The sequence below is a fragment of the Bombina bombina genome, chromosome 1 (assembly GCF_027579735.1).
Source record: "Bombina bombina isolate aBomBom1 chromosome 1, aBomBom1.pri, whole genome shotgun sequence".
Taxonomy (NCBI): Eukaryota; Metazoa; Chordata; class Amphibia; order Anura; family Bombinatoridae; genus Bombina; species Bombina bombina.
The window spans coordinates 917,799,036-917,823,798 of record NC_069499.1 but is presented as its reverse complement, the minus strand read 5'-3'; the positions used below and the strand labels follow the sequence as shown (position 1 = coordinate 917,823,798).

Here is a 24,763-nt window from a genome sequence, read left to right as displayed (position 1 = left end):
GATACTGCTGTATTTAAACAACTTTTGCTTCACATTTTCTCAAACAAAAAGAAAATCAACATGTTTAAATGCTGCTCTTGTTAGGTAAAAGGGGAAACTCTCCTAACAGTATTTTCTTGCCTTCAGCCTCTCCCGAATGGCACTAATCTCCTGGAGGAGGAGATGTTTAACTCCACACTGTATAAAGCTTCTGTTGACCCAGCCAACTGGTTTGGAGTTCGTAAAGGTTACCCAATCTTGGGCTACATTCAGGTACTTTATATTTTAGCCATGTCTCTTGTATCTTTGGAGGATTTACATTTCTGCAGGGGGATAAATAGGGGGGTTTCATGGCAGGGTCTCCACGGGAACCGGGCCTCTTGTTTACAGGGCTGCAGTTTTTCTAATCACCACTAGAGGTCATTAAACTTGTGATAACTAAAAAACACCCAGGGGAAAAAAAAAGAGGAAGAAAGCTCTGCACAGAAAGCAAGCAGTTTGCTTGGCTGTGCAACTCCCTCTTGTGTAAATACATAGTTTAAACCAATATTAAATATAAATACTGCATTAATGTTTTTAATGCACTTATATATATGTCTATATATGTTGTGAACATATGTATTTGCGTTTTTATGTGTATATATGTCTATAAACACTCAATCACACAATCAAAGCGATAGCACCAGTGTAAAACCCTGTACCTGTAGCATAGAAAAAAACAGTTTCCCTGTGTAGTTTGCAAATGTGTCAATGGCGATAAGCCGCAGATATAAGTAGACAGTGTAAATAAACTCACATATATTGAAGCGTTGTAGCGACTTTCTCTCCTCCGGTCAGCCGGAAAACCTAACGAGGGTTACACCTTCTGTGTTTTACTTCATCCACTGAACCGTCTGTTTGTCAAGCCTCTGTTGTAAGCAAATGCCAGCTCCTCATCGAACTTCCGGAGTTCAGACACAGCAAACAGGGTCCAATCCCAGCGGATATCCTTTAGCCCAATAGCTGTCTCTGTTAGATCATGCAAGCCAAAAATAGATTGCTAGAACGGCTAGTAGCGAAAAATCCTTTATTGAACTCAAATAAAAAGTGACAAGATTTCTCCAACGAGGGCTTAAATACAAAATATACAAAAATAAAAAGAAGTGGTTAAAAACAAAACAATGTAACACACATCCTCTCAAGCAGGAAGCGTTTCGGGTTGCCCCGTATTCACATATGACTGAGACGGATGTTCTGCTCTCTCTTATACTCTGATCATAACGGAATTCACCTGTCTCTAATAAACTAACTTTAATTTGTAGCACTATTACGTTCACTTACGCTAAAGCTGGAAACCTCTTATAATCTACAGATTGACAATTATTGTGTATATACTCGCTATCAACATATGCATGTATATATATACATATACACAAAGGATAAAAAGAAAGAAGAGGAAATGTGATCTTATTATATTATTATTTATCTGTCTATATCTTATGCCTAAAAAGTGAACTATACTACACAAGTTAATGCACACTAGCTATGTTATCGTACTCTAGGCCAGTGATTTGCAACCTTTTTTTTGCATTAAAAAATCCTGCGGCACACCACCATCCCATTTTACAAAATCACACATTGTAGCCTAATACAGGATATATATACAGTATATATATATATATATATATATATATATATATATATATAAATATACACACACACACTGTACTGTGCTGTCATGCCATGCCTCCTACAAACTATACATGACATATTGACATTCATTTCCAAACAATCATAATGATTGTCAGTCTGCTGCGGCACACCTGAGGATCTCTCACGGCACACTAGTGTGCCACGGCACACTGGTTGAAAAACACTGCTCTAGGCAATTCAAAAAACAAGAAAGAGTTGAATGCAAAAATAGTTATGTAAACGTACTAGTATAGGGGGCATTATGATACTAATGATAGGCAGGAAAACTGCACATTTGACTATCTAACGATATGATACTAATTTTAGGGAAAAAGAGGACCTGAACAAATCTCAAAGGGTTCTTTACAGTTGACAGCTAGGTGCTAGATTTATCTACACTCCCTAGCATAAAAAGCAATGAATTGATGGTAGGAGGTAAAAAGTACCGTGTTGATAAGCTTAATAACAAAAATAAATAAATAAAAAGTCCCTACAAAGTGACGATACATTTTTGTCATTGTTTTCTTTTATCTTTTCTAGGCGGGAACAGCCAGGCTTCAAGTTCATGTTAAAATAAACATAAAAAGAGTTTGAGAGCAATTGTTAGAAGAAGAGGTTCTACTCAGTGTTGTTAATGCATAAGTTAATACATATTTGAAGACAATACGGATAAAGAATCTCATTTTATATAAGGTCTAAAAATACACTCTCCCATGGTCACAATATTGTGATTGCCACTGCAGATGAAAGATTCTACATTATATTATTATATTACAATTTTACAATAGACTTCAAGGCAGTATTTAGTGCAAGGATTGAAGGGTTATATATACACCTATACATTATAATAAGATTCATTAGAATAAGAGGTCCTATGCTATATTGTCAAATTGCTATAGTCATGTTTAAACAGATTTTAGATCTAATATTTGCTGAAACTATATTTATAATTATACTATAAAGCTTTCATTTCCCCTTTCCTTTAGTTTTGTTTATAGGTCTAACATTTGCGGGAACTAATTCATATTTATACTATTAAGCTATCATTTCTCCTTTCCTTTGAGTTACTCCCCTTTAATAAAATACCTCACAGAACCTAAATAAATAACTATCTCTCCCAATGATTCATGATATCGTACGTTGAATTGAAGCCTCCAGGATATCTGGTCTCAAGTTTAAATATGGAACAGGTTTTTTACCTCCCCCAAGAAAGACCCGGAGGGGGGGTTTAGGAAGAGGCTTGACAGGCAAAAATCGGTATTTACTAAGAACAAACAAAAATTAAACAGAGAAACCTATGTAAACTCATAAGATAGGGTAATAGAGATAGTGGGTAATGTCATTAATGCTTCAGGAATATAGCTTACAGAGAACCAATATTCAGTGTTAAACTTAGGCTTAGGTTTTGCACCGTCTTGTAAGTTTAATCTATTTAATACACTTATAGATTTAAATGGCCTTGTCAGGAATTTAACATTAAAGAGACACTTTTTGGAAAGTTCTGATAATATGGTATCCCTCAGTGACCAAGATCAAACATTACCACATTCTGTACTTGATTTTGATGAGATGTGTAGCGTTAGGGATCTGGAAGAACTTATAGAATTAAACAGTGAAGATTCTGTGGAACACGATCCAGTGAATCAACCACTGACACAGACCATGATAATGAAGTCCCAGTTTTATCCCATACAGAGCAGAGGGGATGTACTGGAATTGTTCCACAGAAGTATAGAAAAAGAACTAACCTCACTACACGCACAACAGGGAACTAATAAACAGAATTTAACCAAAATCCAGAGAAAAGCTTTGGATGAACTAAAAAATAATGAACAAATTGTGATCAGAAAGTCAGATAAGGGGGGCACTATGGTCATTTTAAAGAAAGAAGATTACATTATGGAAGCATTACGTCAATTAAACGATAGGGATACTTACCTAAAAATACAAGGTAATCCCAAAAATCAGATCCAGGAACAGATTTGGTCCTTGGTAGATGAGGGAGTAGAAAAAGGGTACATAGATAGCAAGACAGCATCATATTCTGCAGTTGTTTTTCAATTACCAAACTCCCCCTCCTCTTGCTTTATTCTGGGAAGCCAATGCAGAATTTTTAACAAAGCTATCCAATGTTATTTTGTTTGCAAAACTTGCATTGTTTTGCAGCATGTTATCTTATTACATATATGTGACACAGCTAGACTTTTAAAGTCTGCAGTATGCACTACCAATACTTAGAATTGAAAAAGCCCAACAATAGTCAGTGTTGAATTACAGGAAAATGGGATAAAACTAATAATAAAACTATATTGCAATTTTCTTTTATTAAGTATAAATACATATTTTATTTTACACTCTTAAAGTGTTTCTTGTCCCTTTAAGAATAAATATTTGTAACTGTCCCTCATAACAGCTACAAACTCAGCAACGTTATAATTAATAGTGTTGTATCTATCCTCCACTTTTCAACTTATGGAACAAATTTCACTGTCACAAAATGCTTTTAAAAACCTATAAAACAAACAAACTAAAATGGGAAGGGGGCATCCACCCTCTATAAACAGTCCACTCTGGCATATGTGCAATAGAAAAAAAAACAAAAAAACAAGAAAACCTTGTCAGATTTAAAATAGCGAGATACTGTTTAAGGACTGTGATTTAGGTAAAGAATCCTGATCACGTCCCTGGAACACCACAGTCAGCATCTCTTTTTGATACTTCTCTTGTTCTATCAAGCAAGACTACAAAATAGACACGCAACTATTGTAAATTTACAGTCATTTATTTATAATAGCTGTGTTTCAAGCATGTTTTTGAAGTTGCTAGTTTTATAATTTATTTAATTGCTTTACAATAATTTCTCATTTCATTGCAAGTTTTTCATGAATTGGGCAATTATAGATGGTAATGGCAGAAAGATAGGTGAGAGAGAGGGGGGCAATTAATAGTTAGAACATGACCTCGCCTTTACAGTGACGTCTCTCATCTACTTCACAAGCGGGTTTGAATCTTGCTCACAGTCAGTGAAAGTTGTTAGTGTAAAATGTATGATGGGACTTTTCATGGCCTTAAATGTGATTTTTCTCCAATATTGGATTCATGACCTTCAGCTTTGATGCAGACTATAAAAGCTGATGTTATCTGAAAAATGCCTTTTATGATTTGTAATAGCCTTGAAAGGCTTTTTATGATTTGTTTTAATAAATATTTTTGATATTTAAATTTGGAATCTCGGTTTGCTAAGGAGCAGAGTAAACCGGCTGATCCAGAAACAAGTCTACATTGATCTGAGCCACTGTAAGTGCTCAGGCTACTCTATTTAGCAAATTGGAGTGCTGCAGCTTTTGTGAGTAGCAATATATACATTCCCAATACATCTTTCCCACTGGGATGTTCTATGCTTGTGTCGCATTCTGTGATTTGTGTTTTCTTATGATGTCAAGAAACTGACTTGCTTTTTCAACAAAAATAGCTGCCTTTGGGACTTATCTAGAGGACTTTGTACTTCTGTGATCCAGCTGGTGCATCCCCTTTTTGTCTCCTTCTTGCAAACTAATTGCCATTTAATTTGCCTTGTTTGCTTTCATAATGGACTCTTACTGTTTCACCTTGAGAGTGACAGCACATGCCTAGTTTGCGTTATTGTGCTGCTGTTTTCCCTTGTTTTTGGTACTTCCGTGGCTGTGCCTTTTTTTCTTACCTTCACTAAAACCGGATGTAATAAGATGGGGGTAGCAAAGGTGAAGAATCCTAAGAAAGTTCTTCATTTAAGTCTTTACCTTCTCCAAATAGGTGGGGATCTGTTAATGTTTGTTTAAACTATAGGCGTAGTGTATGTGTTGTTACTCTGCACATAAAGCAAATGATGTAACAGTAAGTACAGAAATTGTGTTTTTCTTCTGTCTACAGAATCACCTGCAGATTCTCCTACTCCTAGTATTTGAGGCTGTAGTTTATCGGCATCAGGAGTTTTTCCGCAAACGTCATCAGTTAGAAGTACCACTCAACCAGGCAGTATTCCCAGAAGTAAGCCGTGACCACCTGGACCGAGGACTGCTCAGTTGTATCAAATATTTCATCAATTATTTCTTCTATAAATTTGGCTTAGAGGTGAGTTTTTAGCTGATTAAACAAAACCCCAGTCTATTCCTTTCTCTTTGTTGTATTTGGTCTTGAGCACAGGGAACCCCAGATTGGATTACATTGTTCTTGCTTCCTGCCACTTTCCACTGGGTCAAGCTAGAATTTATGGGTAAATAGATTTATTTAAGTTGATCTGCCGTTTGCTTTATTTATCGTGGGACAGCTTTTTGTTGCATGCTGTTATTCTATATTTTTTTCTTCTGGTTGTTGACTCCAGATTTGCTTCCTGATGACTGTGAATGTGATTGGCCAACGGATGAATTTTATGGGGATCTTCCATGGTTGCTGGCTGATAGTAATTTTGACTCGAAGGCGGAGAATGAATATCGCAAAAGTGTGGCCTAAATACTGTGTGTTCCTGGTGTTCTTCCTGCTTTGGCAGTACCTGCTATGTCTCGGCATGCCCCCGGTGCTATGTATAGGTAGGAAATCTGTAACATAAGTTATCCAATTCATAACAACTCTCTTCATTTTAAATGTCATGCTAGGTAATAATTATTGTCCTGTCTATACCAGATTATCCATGGAGATGGGGCAAATCTGTTCCAATTAACTCTGCATTGATAAAATGGATGTATCTTCCTGATTTTTATTCTCCACCGAAAGCTATCAACCTGATCAGTAAGTGTTCACTGACCACCCAAACCTTGAAAGAGAGCTACTGGTGTTTAACCAGGAATTCTTGCATCGTATGGTTTTTATCTTTACAACGTTCTATATGTTACATTGCAAACATTTTAGTATTTAACCAGACTTTTGTGCTAATGTTCTACTACCCTTCTATCACTTTTCACTTTAACCACCCTTCCTATTTTTTCTCATTTTGAAACCTTGTTTTTTTGTAATTACTCATTCGTTTTACTATGTCTCCTGTAATCCTTTCTTTTGTTGCATAGGTGACTTCATGTTGCTGATCTGCGTCTCCCAGCAGTGGAAGGTGTTTGCTAATGAGAAAAAGGAGGTGTGGTACAGTATTGCAGGGGAGAATATAGAGGAGCTTGAACCTTGCCAGGATAGGGCAAATCGTATACCCAACTTCATTAATTGCAGGTAAGCGCCATGGAATTTCAGTTCATAACCCTTGAACACAGATCAATCCAGTACTCACAACAGGGTCTCTGATCCCCACTGTACCTTTTGCTGGATCCATAGTAATATCTACATATTCATCATTATTTTACTTTGCAAGCACATTTTAGTGATGAAAAGTATTTACAGTTTAATCAGTGCTAATATCAATATAAGGAATACGAAAATATAATTATCAAGTGAGCTCAATGTTCAACTGTGTATAATAATGTGATCCTTCCTTTCACATATTGCAAGTTCCTGACAATGCAACCTGATTTTTCCCCATTTAGTCAGGTTTGTTGGAGAGCAGCTCAGTTCTCCTCATATAACATTTCTAGCATGATGAGGTTGAAAAAAGACAAAGTCCATCGAGTTCAACCTACAGCAATCTTAATATATTTACAATAAAAGCTCCAGTTGAGCTTAAATTAATCCTATTAGCATGTTTACCCATTTAATACAAGCAATCATATCCATTAATTCTGTTTCTAGCCAGAAATGTATCTAAACAATATTTAAATGTATCTAAGGTATAGAGTAAAGATCCAAAAGGTTTCTCCAAAGTTCCAATAGTCTACTACCTCTCCTTTTTCCAACTTGAACCTGTTCTATTGCCTTAATAAAAAAAATCCCTAGGGTCCTTTTTGTGTTTTATGGCAAAATGAGACACCAGAGGATGTTTCAATATCCCTTCTTCTATGTTGAGCATGTGCTCCAAACACCTAATCTTCAGACTTCTCTTAGTACGACCTATATACATCACAGGTACATTGTAGCATATACACAACATGGTCTGATTTACAATTTAAACTGCCCTTGGTGTCATTTTGTTTAGATTGTGTCCAAAAAACCCTATTTGACTCTCTAGAGTTTTTGACATGATTACAGCAGACCCATTTTTTTTCAATATATCTATATAGCTCTCTCTGTATTTAGAACATTTTCTTCTATGTGAAGTACGTAATCTATCCCTTAGTGAGGACACTTTCTTTTCCCTCTGCAGGTCATACTTGGACATGCTGAAGGTCGTTGTTTTCCGTTACCTCTTCTGGTTTGTCCTGGCTGTGGTCTTTATCACAGGGGCCACTCGGATCAGTGTTTTCGGCCTTGGGTACCTCATGTCCTGTTTCTACCTCCTTCTCTTTGGCACAAAACTTCTGCAGAAGCCAGTGAAAGCCAGGCTGGCTCTATGGGACTGTCTCATTATCTACAATATCACTGTAATACTATCAAAAAACATGCTTTCGGTAAGACACGTTGCATTTTTTACACTTCACTTCTTTATATTGTCTTCAGAGTAGCCCATTGATTTTAATTCAGATTTTTAAAACGTCACAAATTCAGAACCCAACATAATTTCTTTTCCCATTGGTGTACTTTCTGTCAAGAAGAAATGTGTTTTATGTAATCAGTGCAAATTAATAATTATAAAAATGGTAACAATACATTTTCCTCTGGTTGCAATGTATAGATCAGCAATTTATGCACTGCACTGCAAAATAAATGTTTAAAAGAACGGTTAGGCGCAAATGAACTAATGGATTTTCCAGCCAATCACTGTGCTTCATGCAGGAGTTTCAGGGTTTCACCTTTTTTAGGTTCTCTGGGGGGAGTCAAAAAACACAATTTTCAAACTTAAACTGCAGTAAAAGCAGACAAAAATAAATAATGAAAGTGCATTGCAGTTTTTTACTATACATAATTAAAAATGTTATGGTCAAATACATTTTGAGTTTAATGTACACAGTATATACTCTAGCTTCTCTGGGGGGAGTGAAACAAAACAAGCTGGTTTTAGAGTTTTGTAAGAGCAAAATAAATCAAATGATTGCATTGTTTTTGTTGCCATAATTAAACATTTTACGGTTTATTTGTGAATTTAATATGTACAATTGTAATTTTGAAGTTATGTTGCCCATTGAGGGTTTCTTTTTACTTTTTACAAATTATTTCAAGCGAAGAAGGTTCCTGAACAAGATAAATCTATCTCTGCTGTAAAAAAAAGTGGTACACGTTAGTTAACCCTTTAAGGACACAGCTTTCAGTTTGCTCAATTGTTTTATGACGGAAAAATTCCGTCATATGTCCTTAAGAGGTTAATCTTTAAACCAGGGTAGCTTGTAGAGTACTGGATTTGGGCACTCCAATAACTTTAGACATATTACTCTGCACTGTTTCTTTGTTATACTTTGAACTGTGAATATACTAATTAAAAACAGTAGAACTGCATAATCAACATTTCATAATAAAATATAAATGCATTGACACTTATTGACTCTGATGATTGGTGGATTTTTTTTCTGATAAATGTTATTACTTCCTTACATTTCCCTGCTCCATATCATGTGACAGCCATCAGTGAATCACAGACTCATATGTATACACTAACTTCTTGCAGATGTTCAGTGGTAGCAGGTAACTCAGAAAGGGTCCATATAAAAATACTGTACACAATATAATAAAGGAAGTAAATTTGAAAGTTGTTTTAAATTGAATGTTCTATCAAAATCATAAAAGTTTGAAACTTTAATTTTGACTTTAATTGTACCTTTAAAGGTACAGAAAACATAATAATATATTGGGGTACCCAATCTCAGCATACCCACTTTTCAATACAAATTATATATACTTCTGAGATTGGCTTCTTATGTGTGCACTTAGTGCTGATCTGAAAGCCAAGTTGTCCTTGTCATTCATGCTTGCTTACTTCCCATCATCAGCTATGCATATTTGATGAGACCTGCACCTAGCTACAGTACCTTGCTAGGACTGCACAACTCTATTATAATGGTGACATGTATGTATCTTCAATAAAATATAGAGTAGTGGAAGAAGAAACAACTGGCTCTCCCATCCCTAGAAAAATGTTATTAATAAAGGAGAAATATCTGTAATCAGTGTATGACAGATACTATTACAGAATTGGACTTACACATACTTTCACCCTATAGATTTGCATTAATATACAGTCCTCCAAAATAATTCATTTTACTTTTTGAAATTAATCTTAAAAGTTTTTTTTCAAACCTGAAGAAAGCACGGATATATGATATAATAGGATTTACTATCTGTTGTATTGAATGATCCCCTTAAAAATAAAAATATGAACATTCTCCTTACCACGGTCAGTGTATCACTAGTTGCATAATGGTTTTATGAAGTTTATTTAGAGGAAGTAGGGGTTATATGAAGAATTGTACAAAACCATTTCTGAATTTATACTTATGTTAGTTAAAATGATTGTAAACTCTCCCCTTTTCAAAAACAGATCTGTTAGTGATATTTTATATGGAGTTTCATTTATCAGTTGTAATGAAGTTGCAATATAACTTACTTTTTAATATAGATATAAAATTAAAATACCCCACGCTCTGCCACCCACTTAAAAGTCCATTTTTATGTGAGCAGTTTGAATTGTTGTCCAATCAGCGTTCTCCATATGGCACTTTTGATGTAGCTAGAGCACTGATTGGACAACAATTCAAAGCATTAGCTCACAGAAAAATTGGCTTTTAAAGTGGGTGACTGAACGCGGGGAATTTGAATTTTATATCTATATTAAAAATTAAGTTGTAATGCATCTTCGTTACAACTGATGATTGAAACTCGATCTAAAATATCACTAACATTCCAGATCTGATTTTAGAAAGGTGAGAATTTACCATCACTTTAAGTCAAAATTAAACGGTCATGATTCCGATAGAGCAATTTTAAACAACTTTCCAAATCACTTCTATTATCAAAATGTGCAGTCTCTTGAGAAGTACAATCTACTGAGCATGTGCAATATATACACAATATATACATATGTGCAGTTTGTGGTTGGGTAATGGCTGTCACATGATGCAGGGGGAAACTAACTTTGAAATTTGTCAGAAAAAAAAGTGCTTTTGCATTGTCTTTTCTTTCCAAAGGCAGGGAGAGTCCACAACTTCATTCCTTACTGTTGGGAAATACAACACCTGGCCTCCAGAGGGAGGCAAAGACACCCTAGCCAAAGGCTTAAATATCCCTCCCACTTCCCCAATCCCCCCAGTCATTCTTTCCCTTTCGTCACTAGTGGACGATGGCAGAGAAGTGTCAGAATATTCGGATAGTCCTTTAATGGGTATTTTCCCTTCAAGAGAGTACTGGAGTTTTAAGTAATCATATAAATCTCTCCGTGAGAGTATTGATGAACGTTAGAGTCTGGAGATGCAGGGAAAGTTTTTCTGCAAAGTGATCCAGAATGTCTATCTAACAACTCCTGGGCAATCAGTGTTAACGGGTTACACTGGTTGTCTTTCCACACTCAGGTCCCTGTCAGAACACTGCGGCAAGGCTGTCACACTTGAGAGGCTGTATCTGTTCCACAGCATAGATTTTGGAGGGTAAATCTGCTTTATTTACGATTCAGCAGGGACTCCTATTATTAGGGTCACAGTGTGACTCCTCACATAGCCTCAATAGGATCAGGGGTTAATATCTCATTTAATTTGGAGATTATTTTGGAACAGTTTGGGAAATATATATACTGCTTTGTTCTCTAAGGAACACTTGTGAAGGTTTGGGCTTAAATAGACTGCTTAATTTTGGCAATGGAACAGACAGGTTTCACTTTTGTTTTTTTTGTGAGTTGCGGAGCTCCTAATAGCTTTGCACACTTTTCTCATAGCAGGGGAGGCCCCTTCTTGCACACCACGTGATCGGGTGTGGCTACATTAGTTTAGAAGGTTCCTCACCTTCTATATTAAATAATAATACCTGTTTGTATTGTGAGGAGGCTATTGTTTGTCCACCTGCTCAATGTTGTTCCAACTGCCTGGGTACCATCCTAAAGTCTATGAAGGAAGCTAAATCTGCTAACCCCCCCTAGCATAATAAGTCCCTCTGAGCCGTCAACCTCTCAGGACTCCCCTCAAACCGCTTCTTATGCAGTTCCCTGCGGCACGCCTAATACTCTGGCTGGAGGGGGCCTTACCTATCTCTGGGAAATTAAAGAGAAAGGTTAAACATAGTTCTACTGAATTAGATACAGCTAATTTCCAATCTAGTTTGTCTTAACTGTCGGGGGATGAGTTAACCTCTGTAGCGTCAGAGGGTGAACTCTCGGAGTCAGAGACTTCATTTACTAAACCCCCTCCTTCCGAGGAGCCCTCCTTCAGATTTAAGATTACACATCTGCGTTTTTTACTAAAGGAGGTTCTCTCTACTTTAGAGGTTCCAGAAGCAAAACTTCCTGAGGAACTTAATATTCCTAGTTAGACAGGGTTTACAAGGACAGAAAGGCCCCACAGACATTTCCTGTCCCAGTTCGCATGGCGAACATTATCAGTAGTGAATGGGAAAGAATTGGAACTCCTTTTTCCCTGTCGTCAACTTTTAAGAAGTTATTCCCGGTCCCTGATTTTCAGCTGGAACTGTGGGGTTCCATCCCTAAGGTGGATGGCGCTATTTAGACGCTAGCTAAGCGTACCACTATCCTTCTGGAGGATAGCTCCACCTTTAGGGAACCTATGGACAAGAAGTTGGAAAGTTACCTGAGAAGAATGTTCCAACACACAGGGTTTTTATTCCAACCGGCAACAGCGGTAGACGCTGTGGCTGGGGCAACCACCTACTGGTGTGACTCGGTTTTAGAATATATCAAAGTGGAATCTCTCCTCAAGGGTATTCAGGAGAGGATTAAGGCCTTAAGAATAGCTAACTCCTTTATCTGTGATGTGAATATGCAGATTGTACACCTAAAGGCAAAGGCTTCAGGCTTTGCAGTCCTAGCTCGCAGGGCTCTCTGGTTGAAATCTTGGTTCGCAGATATGGTTTCTAAGTCCAGACTCCTTTCCCTACCATTCAAGGGGAAGGTTTTATTTGAACCATGTCTGGACTCTATCATTGCTACTGTTACCGGAGGGAAAGGTGCTTTCCTTCCGCAGTATAAAAAGAACAGACCTAATGGACGGCAGTCCTCTAATTCTTGTTCCTTTTCGTTCGGAACAAGTCCCATAGAACTCAATCATCCTCGAAGCCGAGCAACCCAAGAGTACCTCGAAGCCTGCTCAGTCCTGGAATAAATCAGAGCAGACTAAGAAGCCCGCAGATAACAAATCTGCATGAAGGGGCAGCCCCGATCCGGGAACGGATCGAGTAGGGGGCAGACTAGTGTTTTTCTCAGGTGCCTGGTTTCAGGATGTTCAGGATCCTTGGGTACGGGAGGTTGTATCTCAAGGATACAGGATAAGATTCAAATCTCATCTGCCCAGGGGTAGATTCCTCCTCTCCAGACTGTCTACGAGACCAGAGAAGAGGACAACCTTTTTAGATTGTATACGTGATCTAACCTCCTTAGGAGTAATTATCCTGGTACCTGCATCAGGAAGAGGTCTGGGGTTCTATTCACACCTCTTTGTGGTTCCCAAAAAGAAGGGAACTTTTCATCCAATTCTGGACTTGAAGTGCCTTAACAAATTTCTAAGTGTCCCCTCAAGATGGAGACGATCAGATCGATCCTTCCCCTGGTTCAGGAAGGACAATTTATGACTACCATCGATCTGAAGGACACATACCTGCAAGTTCCGATCCACAGGGATCATTTTCAGTTCTTGAGGTTTGCCTGTTTGGACCAACACTTCCAGTTCATAGCACTTCCGTTTGGCTTAGCTACTGCACCCATGATATTTACAAAGGTTCTGGGTGCTCTACTAGTTGTGGCCAGAACCCAAGGTATTGCAGTAGCACCTTACCTGGAGGATATCTTGGTACAGGCGCCATTTTCTCTTGTTAAGTGTATTCAGTCCACGGATGATCCATTACTTATGGGATATATTCCCTTCCAACAGGAAGTTGCAAGAGGATCACCCAAAGCAGAGCTGCTATATAGCTCCTCCCCTCACATAACCAGTCATTCTCTTGCAACTCTCAACATAGTAGGAAGGTGTGAGAGGAGTGTGGAGTTTTTATACTTAATTATTTCTTCAATCAAATGTTTGTTATTTTAAATGGCACCGGAGTGTGCTGTTTTTTCTCTCAGGCAGTATTTAGAAGAAGAATCTGCCTGCGTTTTCTATGATCTTAGCAGAAGTAACTAAGATCCACTGGCTGTTCTCGCACATTCTGAGGAGTGGGGTAACTTCAGAAAGGGAATAGCATGCGGGGTCCCCTGCAGATGAGGTATGTGCAGTAGAATATTTTTCTAAGGAATGGAATTGACTAAGAAAATACTGCTGATACCGATGTAATGTAAGTACAGCCTTAAATGCAGTAGTAGCGACTGGTATCAGGCTGATGAATGTATGTGCAGTAAGTAATTTTCTAAGGAATGGAATTTGACTAAGAAAATACTGTTAATACTGAAGTAATGTATGAGCCTTAACTGCAGTAGAAGCGACTGGTAGCAGGCTTATTAATAACACTACCTAACTTTTAAAATGTATGTTTAAAACGTTTACTGGCATGTTATTCGTTTTTGTGAGGTACTTTGGTGATAAATCTTTTGGGGCATGATTTTTTCCACATGGCTGACGTATATTTCTGTATAGAAACGGTTAACTGAGGTTTCCGACTGTTGTAATATGAGTGGGAGGGGCCTATTTTAGCGCTTTTTTGCGCAGTAAAAATTCAATCACAGTCTTCCTGCTTCTTCCTCCTTGATCCAGGACGTCTCTAGAGAGCTCAGGGGTCTTCAAAATTCATTTTGAGGGAGGTAATCAGTCACAGCAGACCTGTGACAGTGTGTTTGACTGTGATAAAAACGTTAATTGTTAAATTGATTATCCGTTTTGGGTATTAAGGGGTTAATCATCCATTTGCTAGTGGGTGCAATGCTTTGCTAACTTAATACATTTACTGTGAAAATTTGGTTGCTATAACTGATTTGGTTCATTGTTATTTCAACTGTAACAATTTTTGTGCTTCTTAAAGGCGCAGTAGCGTTTTTTATATTGCTTGTAAACTTATTTGAAAGGATTTTCCAAGCTTGCTAGTCTCATTGCTAGTCTGTTTAAACATGTCTGACACAGATGAATCTGTTTGTTCACTATGTTTGAAGGCCAATGTGGAGCCCCATAGAAATATGTGTGCTAAGTGTATTGATGTCACTTTGAATAAAAGTCAATCTTTATCTGTAAAGAAATTATCACCAGACAACGAGGGGGAAGTTATGCCGACTAATTCTCCTCACGTGTCAGTACCTTCGCCTCCCGCTCAGGAGGCGCGTGATATTGTGGCGCCAAGTACATCGGAGAGGCCCATACAAATCACTTTGCAAGACATGGCTGCTGTTATGACAGAGGTATTATCTAAATTGACAGAATTAAGAGGCAAGCGCGATAGCTCTGGGTTAAGGACAGAGCGCGCTGATGATGTGAGAGCCATGTCCGATACTGCGTCACAATTTGCAGAACATGAGGACGGAGAGCTTCATTCTGTGGGTGACGGATCTGATCCAGGGAGACCGGATTCAGAGATTTCTCATTTTAAATTTAAGCTTGAGAACCTCCGTGTATTGCTAGGGGAGGTATTAGCGGCTCTGAATGATTGTAACACGGTTGCAATTCCAGAGAAATTATGTAGGCTGGATAGATACTATGCGGTACCGGTGTGTACTGACGTTTTTCCTATACCTAAAAGGCTTACAGAGATTATTAGCAAAGAGTGGGATAGACCCGGTGTGCCCTTTTCCCCTCCTCCGATATTTTGGAAAATGTTTCCAATAGACGCCACCACACGAGACTTATGGCAGACGGTCCCTAAGGTGGAGGGAGCAGTTTCTACTTTAGCTAAACGTACCACTATCCCGGTGGAGGATAGTTGTGCTTTTTCGGATCCAATGGATAAAAAATTAGAAGGTTACCTTAAGAAAATGATGACCTTTCGCAGGCCAGATTGGACGATTGTAACAACAGATGCCAGCCTTCTAGGTTGGGGCGCAGTCTGAAACTCCCTGAAGGCTCAGGGATTATGGACTCAGGAGGAGAAACTCCTCCCAATAAATATTCTGGAGTTGAGAGCAATATTCAATGCTCTTCTAGCTTGGCCTCAGTTAGCAACACTGAGGTTCATCAGATTTCAGTCGGACAACATCACGACTGTGGCTTACATCAACCATCAAGGGGGAACCAGGAGTTCCCTAGCGATGTTGGAAGTCTCAAAGATAATTCGCTGGGCAGAGTCTCACTCTTGCCACCTGTCAGCGATCTACATCCCAGGCGTGGAGAACTGGGAGGCGGACTTTCTAAGTCGCCAGACTTTTCATCCGGGGGAGTGGGAACTTCATCCGGAGGTCTTGGCTCAACTGATTCATCGTTGGGGCAAACCAGAACTGGATCTCATGGCGTCTCGCCAGAACGCAAAGCTTCCTTGTTACGGATCCAGGTCCAGGGACCCGGGAGCGGCGCTGATAGATGCTCTGGCAGCCCCTTGGGTTTTCAACATGGCTTATGTGTTTCCACCATTTCCGCTGCTACCTCGACTGATTGCCAAGATCAAACAGGAGAGAGCATCGGTGATTCTGATAGCGCCTGCGTGGCCACGCAGGACCTGGTATGCAGACCTAGTGGACATGTCGTCCTGTCCACCATGGTCTCTGCCTCTGAGGCAGGACCTTCTAATACAAGGTCCTTTCAACCATCCAAATCTAATTTCTCTGAGGCTGACTGCATGGAGATTGAACGCTTGATCCTATCAAAGCGTGGCTTCTCGGAGTCAGTTATTGATACCTTAATACAGGCACGGAAGCCTGTTACCAGAAAAATTTACTATAAGATATGGCGTAAATATTTATATTGGTGCGAATCCAAGAGTTACTCATGGAGTAAGGTTAGGATTCCTAGGATATTGTCCTTTCTACAAGAGGGTTTAGAAAAGGGCTTATCTGCTAGTTCGTTAAAGGGACAGATTTCTGCTCTGTCTATTCTCTTACACAAACGTCTGGCAGAAGTTCCAGACGTCCAGGCTTTTTGTCAGGCTTTGGCTAGGATTAAGCCTGTGTTTAAGACTGTTGCTCCTCCGTGGAGCTTAAACTTGGTTCTTAAAGTTCTTCAAGGGGTTCCGTTTGAACCCCTTCATTCCATTGATATTAAGCTTTTATCTTGGAAAGTTCTGTTTTTGATGGCTATTTCCTCGGCTCGAAGAGTCTCTGAGTTATCTGCCTTACATTGTGATTCTCCTTATCTGATTTTCCATTCAGACAAGGTAGTTCTGCGTACTAAACCTGGGTTTTTACCTAAGGTAGTTTCTAACAGGAATATCAATCAGGAGATTGTTGTTCCATCATTATGTCCTAATCCTTCTTCAAAGAAGGAACGACTTTTGCATAATCTGGATGTAGTCCGTGCCCTTAAGTTCTATTTACAGGCAACTAAAGATTTTCGTCAAACTTCTTCCCTGTTTGTCGTGTACTCTGGACAGAGGAGAGGTCAAAAAGCTTTGGCAACCTCTCTCTCCTTTTGGCTTCGTAGCATAATACGTTTAGCCTATGAGACTGCTGGACAGCAGCCCCCTGAAAGAATTACAGCTCATTCCACTAGAGCTGTGGCTTCCACCTGGGCCTTTAAGAATGAGGCCTCTGTTGAACAGATTTGCAAGGCTGCAACTTGGTCTTCGCTTCACACTTTTTCAAAATTTTACAAATTTGACACTTTTGCTTCTTCGGAGGCTGTTTTTGGGAGAAAGGTTCTACAGGCAGTTGGTCCTTCCGTTTAAGTTCCTGCCTTGTCCCTCCCATCATCGTGTACTTTAGCTTTGGTATTGGTATCCCATAAGTAATGGATGATCCGTGGACTGAATACACTTAACAAGAGAAAACATAATTTATGCTTACCTGATAAATTTATTTCTCTTGTAGTGTATTCAGTCCACGGCCCGCCCTGTCTTTTTAAGGCAGATCTAAATTTTAATTAAAACTCCAGTAACCACTGCTCCCTATGGTTTCTCCTTTCTTGTCTTGTTTCGGTCGAATGACTGGATATGACATGTGAGGGGAGGAGCTATATAGCAGCTCTGCTTTGGGTGATCCTCTTGCAACTTCCTGTTGGGAAGGGAATATATCCCATAAGTAATGGATGATCCGTGGACTGAATACACTACAAGAGAAATAAATTTATCAGGTAAGCATAAATTATGTTTTTTCGTCTGGCAAGGGATCACTTGGAATTTCTTCTAAATCTTCTTCGGTCACATGGATGGAAGATAAACTTGGAAAAGAGTTTGCTTACACCAAATACCAGGGTGAATTTCCTGGGTACAGTTATAGACTCTGTATCCATGAAGATCTTTCTTATAGATCAGAAACATTGCAAGCTGGCAACAGCGTGTCTTGCCCTCCAGGCCTCCTTAAGACCTTTGGTGGCCCAGTGTATGGAGGTTATTGGACTCATGGTGTCTTGTATGGACATTATTCCTTTTGCCAGATTCCATCTCAGACCTTTGCAACTATGCATGCTGAGACAATGGAACAGCGACCATTCAGACCTGTCCCAAAAGATCATATTGGACAGCCTTTCGAGAGACTCGCTCTGTTGGTGGCTCTCTCAAGATCACCTGTCTCGAGGCACGTGCTTCTCAAGACCGTCCTGGGAGATTGTGACGACGGACGCAAGTCTATCTGGCTGGGGAGCCTTTTGGGGTGCCAGGACGACACAAGGGTTGTGGACTCAGGAGGAGTCCACTCTTCCGATCAACATTTTGGAACTCCGGGCAGTCTTCAATCTTCAGTTTATCAGATTCCAATCCGACAAAATACAGTAACTACAGACGCTTGCATAAACCATCCGGGATGAACGAGAAGTTCCTTAGCGATGAGGGAGGTGTCTCAAATTCTAGAATGGGCAGAAGCCCACAACTGTATGCTGTCAGCGATCCACATCCCGGGTGTGGACAACTGGGAAGCAGACTTCCTCTGCAGACAATCTTTTTGCCAGGGGAATGGTCTCTCCACCCTGAGGTGTTTTCAGAGATTTGCAGCAGATGGTGGATGCCGGAGAAAGATCTCATGGCCTCTCGGCTCAATGCCAAACTACCCTGGTACGGGTCGAGATCGAGGGATCCTCAAGCAGAGTTAATAGACGCTCTAGCGATTCCATGGAGGTTCAGACTCATATCTCTTTCCTCCATTGCCTCTTCTCTCTCCTGTGGTGGCCTGCATCAAGCAGGAGCAAGCATCGGTGATTCTAATTGCTCCATCCTGGCCGCAAAGGACCTGGTTCGTGGATCTGGTGAGAATGTCCTCATCTCTTCCATGGAGGTTACCTTGTCGCAGGGACCTGCTGATACAGGGTCCATTCCTACATCAAAATCTAGATTCTCTGAGGCTGACTGCATGGAGATTGAACGCTTAGTCTTAGCCAAGAGAGGTTTCTCTGATAGTGTCATAGACACTTTGATTCAACCTCGTAAGCTGGTTACTCTGCGCATCTACCATAAGGTGTGGCGGACTTACCTGCATTGGTGTGAGGAACAAGGATTTTATTGGCATAAGGTTAAGGTTGCCAGAATTTTATCTTTTCTCCAAGATGGATTGGAGAAGGGTCTATCTGGCTCTGCCAGCTCTCTGAAGGGACAGATATCGGCCCTGTCGGTGTTGCTGCACAAGAGATTAGCTGAGCTTCCAGATGTGCAGTTCTTTGTTAAGGCTCTGACTAGAACCAGACCTGTGTTTAGACCTGTGGCTCTGCCTTGGAGTCTCAATCTTGTTCTTTGTGTTTTACAGCAGGCTCCGTTTGAGCCCATGCATGTTGTTGACATTAAACTGTTATCTTGGAAAGTTTTGTTTCTATTAGCCATTGCCTCTGCTCGCAGAGTCTCTGAGATTTCCGCTTGTTTTTCATGCCGATAATGCGGTTTTACGCACTAGGTTAGGTTTTCCTTCTTTGTGTGTTTATTCCTTTCTTGTGTCCCAATCCTCCTTCAGCGAAGGAACGTTTGCTTCGCAATCTGGAGGTGGTTCGTTACCTTTAGGCTACTAAGGAGTTCAGACCATCTCCATCTTTGTTTGTCGTTTATGCGGGTAGACGTAAGGGTCAGAAGGCCACTACGTCTTCCTTGTCTTTCTGGTTAAGGAGTATCATCCACTTGGCTTATGAGAAAGCGGGACAGCAGCCTCCTGAGAGGATAACGGCTCATTCCAGTAGAGCAGTTGCTTTCTCCTGGGCTTTTAAGAACGAAGCCTCTATGGATCAGATTTGTGATCAGATGTGTACTGACGTTTTTCCTATACCTAAAAGGCTTACAGAGATTATTAGCAAAGAGTGGGATAGACCCGGTGTGCCCTTTTCCCCTCCTCCGATATTTTGGAAAATGTTTCCAATAGACGCCACCACACGAGACTTATGGCAGACGGTCCCTAAGGTGGAGGGAGCAGTTTCTACTTTAGCTAAACGTACCACTATCCCGGTGGAGGATAGTTGTGCTTTTTCGGATCCAATGGATAAAAAATTAGAAGGTTACCTTAAGAAAATGATGACCTTTCGCAGGCCAGATTGGACGATTGTAACAACAGATGCCAGCCTTCTAGGTTGGGGCGCAGTCTGGAACTCCCTGAAGGCTCAGGGATTATGGACTCAGGAGGAGAAACTCCTCCCAATAAATATTCTGGAGTTGAGAGCAATATTCAATGCTCTTCTAGCTTGGCCTCAGTTAGCAACACTGAGGTTCATCAGATTTCAGTCGGACAACATCACGACTGTGGCTTACATCAACCATCAAGGGGGAACCAGGAGTTCCCTAGCGATGTTGGAAGTCTCAAAGATAATTCGCTGGGCAGAGTCTCACTCTTGCCACCTGTCAGCGATCTACATCCCAGGCGTGGAGAACTGGGAGGCGGACTTTCTAAGTCGCCAGACTTTTCATCCGGGGGAGTGGGAACTTCATCCGGAGGTCTTGGCTCAACTGATTCATCGTTGGGGCAAACCAGAACTGGATCTCATGGCGTCTCGCCAGAACGCAAAGCTTCCTTGTTACGGATCCAGGTCCAGGGACCCGGGAGCGGCGCTGATAGATGCTCTGGCAGCCCCTTGGGTTTTCAACATGGCTTATGTGTTTCCACCATTTCCGCTGCTACCTCGACTGATTGCCAAGATCAAACAGGAGAGAGCATCGGTGATTCTGATAGCGCCTGCGTGGCCACGCAGGACCTGGTATGCAGACCTAGTGGACATGTCGTCCTGTCCACCATGGTCTCTGCCTCTGAGGCAGGACCTTCTAATACAAGGTCCTTTCAACCATCCAAATCTAATTTCTCTGAGGCTGACTGCATGGAGATTGAACGCTTGATCCTATCAAAGCGTGGCTTCTCGGAGTCAGTTATTGATACCTTAATACAGGCACGGAAGCCTGTTACCAGAAAAATTTACTATAAGATATGGCGTAAATATTTATATTGGTGCGAATCCAAGAGTTACTCATGGAGTAAGGTTAGGATTCCTAGGATATTGTCCTTTCTACAAGAGGGTTTAGAAAAGGGCTTATCTGCTAGTTCGTTAAAGGGACAGATTTCTGCTCTGTCTATTCTCTTACACAAACGTCTGGCAGAAGTTCCAGACGTCCAGGCTTTTTGTCAGGCTTTGGCTAGGATTAAGCCTGTGTTTAAGACTGTTGCTCCTCCGTGGAGCTTAAACTTGGTTCTTAAAGTTCTTCAAGGGGTTCCGTTTGAACCCCTTCATTCCATTGATATTAAGCTTTTATCTTGGAAAGTTCTGTTTTTGATGGCTATTTCCTCGGCTCGAAGAGTCTCTGAGTTATCTGCCTTACATTGTGATTCTCCTTATCTGATTTTCCATTCAGACAAGGTAGTTCTGCGTACTAAACCTGGGTTTTTACCTAAGGTAGTTTCTAACAGGAATATCAATCAGGAGATTGTTGTTCCATCATTATGTCCTAATCCTTCTTCAAAGAAGGAACGACTTTTGCATAATCTGGACGTAGTCCGTGCCCTTAAGTTCTATTTACAGGCAACTAAAGATTTTCGTCAAACTTCTTCCCTGTTTGTCGTGTACTCTGGACAGAGGAGAGGTCAAAAAGCTTTGGCAACCTCTCTCTCCTTTTGGCTTCGTAGCATAATACGTTTAGCCTATGAGACTGCTGGACAGCAGCCCCCTGAAAGAATTACAGCTCATTCCACTAGAGCTGTGGCTTCCACCTGGGCCTTTAAGAATGAGGCCTCTGTTGAACAGATTTGCAAGGCTGCAACTTGGTCTTCGCTTCACACTTTTTCAAAATTTTACAAATTTGACACTTTTGCTTCTTCGGAGGCTGTTTTTGGGAGAAAGGTTCTACAGGCAGTTGGTCCTTCCGTTTAAGTTCCTGCCTTGTCCCTCCCATCATCGTGTACTTTAGCTTTGGTATTGGTATCCCATAAGTAATGGATGATCCGTGGACTGAATACACTTAACAAGAGAAAACATAATTTATGCTTACCTGATAAATTTATTTCTCTTGTAGTGTATTCAGTCCACGGCCCGCCCTGTCTTTTTAAGGCAGATCTAAATTTTAATTAAAACTCCAGTCACCACTGCTCCCTATGGTTTCTCCTTTCTTGTCTTGTTTCGGTCGAATGACTGGATATGACATGTGAGGGGAGGAGCTATATAGCAGCTCTGCTTTGGGTGATCCTCTTGCAACTTCCTGTTGGGAAGGGAATATATCCCATAAGTAATGGATGATCCGTGGACTGAATACACTACAAGAGAAATAAATTTATCAGGTAAGCATAAATTATGTTTTTTCGTCTGGCAAGGGATCACTTGGAATTTCTTCTAAATCTTCTTCGGTCACATGGATGGAAGATAAACTTGGAAAAGAGTTTGCTTATACCAAATACCAGGGTGAATTTCCTGGGTACAGTTATAGACTCTGTATCCATGAAGATCTTTCTTATAGATCAGAAACATTGCAAGCTGGCAACAGCGTGTCTTGCCCTCCAGGCCTCCTTAAGACCTTTGGTGGCCCAGTGTATGGAGGTTATTGGACTCATGGTGTCTTGTATGGACATTATTCCTTTTGCCAGATTCCATCTCAGACCTTTGCAACTATGCATGTTGAGACAATGGAACAGCGACCATTCAGACCTGTCCCAAAAGATCATATTGGACAGCCTTTCGAGAGACTCGCTCTGTTGGTGGCTCTCTCAAGATCACCTGTCTCGAGGCACGTGCTTCTCAAGACCGTCCTGGGAGATTGTGACGACGGACGCAAGTCTATCTGGCTGGGGAGCCTTTTGGGGTGCCAGGACGACACAAGGGTTGTGGACTCAGGAGGAGTCCACTCTTCCGATCAACATTTTGGAACTCCGGGCAGTCTTCAATCTTCAGTTTATCAGATTCCAATCCGACAATATACAGTAACTACAGACGCTTGCATAAACCATCCGGGATGAACGAGAAGTTCCTTAGCGATGAGGGAGGTGTCTCAAATTCTAGAATGGGCAGAAGCCCACAACTGTATGCTGTCAGCGATCCACATCCCGGGTGTGGACAACTGGGAAGCAGACTTCCTCTGCAGACAATCTTTTTGCCAGGGGAATGGTCTCTCCACCCTGAGGTGTTTTCAGAGATTTGCAGCAGATGGTGGATGCCGGAGAAAGATCTCATGGCCTCTCGGCTCAATGCCAAACTACCCTGGTACGGGTCGAGATCGAGGGATCCTCAAGCAGAGTTAATAGACGCTCTAGCGATTCCATGGAGGTTCAGACTCATATCTCTTTCCTCCATTGCCTCTTCTCTCTCCTGTGGTGGCCTGCATCAAGCAGGAGCAAGCATCGGTGATTCTAATTGCTCCATCCTGGCCGCAAAGGACCTGGTTCGTGGATCTGGTGAGAATGTCCTCATCTCTTCCATGGAGGTTACCTTGTCGCAGGGACCTGCTGATACAGGGTCCATTCCTACATCAAAATCTAGATTCTCTGAGGCTGACTGCATGGAGATTGAACGCTTAGTCTTAGCCAAGAGAGGTTTCTCTGATAGTGTCATAGACACTTTGATTCAACCTCGTAAGCTGGTTACTCTGCGCATCTACCATAAGGTGTGGCGGACTTACCTGCATTGGTGTGAGGAACAAGGATTTTATTGGCATAAGGTTAAGGTTGCCAGAATTTTATCTTTTCTCCAAGATGGATTGGAGAAGGGTCTATCTGGCTCTGCCAGCTCTCTGAAGGGACAGATATCGGCCCTGTCGGTGTTGCTGCACAAGAGATTAGCTGAGCTTCCAGATGTGCAGTTCTTTGTTAAGGCTCTGACTAGAACCAGACCTGTGTTTAGACCTGTGGCTCTGCCTTGGAGTCTCAATCTTGTTCTTTGTGTTTTACAGCAGGCTCCGTTTGAGCCCATGCATGTTGTTGACATTAAACTGTTATCTTGGAAAGTTTTGTTTCTATTAGCCATTGCCTCTGCTCGCAGAGTCTCTGAGATTTCCGCTTGTTTTTCATGCCGATAAGGCGGTTTTACGCACTAGGTTAGGTTTTCCTTCTTTGTGTGTTTATTCCTTTCTTGTGTCCCAATCCTCCTTCAGCGAAGGAACGTTTGCTTCGCAATCTGGATGTGGTTCGTTACCTTTAGGCTACTAAGGAGTTCAGACCATCTCCATCTTTGTTTGTCGTTTATGCAGGTAGACGTAAGGGTCAGAAGGCCACTACGTCTTCCTTGTCTTTCTGGTTAAGGAGTATCATCCACTTGGCTTATGAGAAAGCGGGACAGCAGCCTCCTGAGAGGATAACGGCTCATTCCAGTAGAGCAGTTGCTTTCTCCTGGGCTTTTAAGAATGAAGCCTCTATGGATCAGATTTGTAAGGCGGCTACCTGGTCCGCCTTACATACTTTTTCCAAATTTTACAAATTGATAAGTTTGCTTCGGCTGAAGCAGCTTTTGGAGAAAGGTTTAACAGGCTGTGGTGCCCTCAGATTAGGGTCCGCGCTTTTCTTGTTTCCTCCCGTTAT

At 40.9% G+C, this 24,763-nt stretch overlaps 1 protein-coding gene across 3 annotated transcripts in view; it reads left to right on the top strand.

Annotated features, from left to right (window-relative positions):
• PIEZO1 (piezo type mechanosensitive ion channel component 1) overlaps window positions 1-24,763 on the top strand; it is a 627,492-nt gene that overhangs the window by 435,445 nt on the left and 167,284 nt on the right. For all 3 annotated transcript variants that reach the window (XM_053706596.1, XM_053705806.1, XM_053707404.1), the window contains 6 exons: window positions 127-252; window positions 5,560-5,760; window positions 6,011-6,215; window positions 6,310-6,414; window positions 6,690-6,843; window positions 7,868-8,111. In XM_053706596.1, coding sequence (XP_053562571.1) covers window positions 127-252; window positions 5,560-5,760; window positions 6,011-6,215; window positions 6,310-6,414; window positions 6,690-6,843; window positions 7,868-8,111 — 1,035 coding nt within the window. The remainder of the gene's footprint in view (window positions 1-126; window positions 253-5,559; window positions 5,761-6,010; window positions 6,216-6,309; window positions 6,415-6,689; window positions 6,844-7,867; window positions 8,112-24,763) is intronic.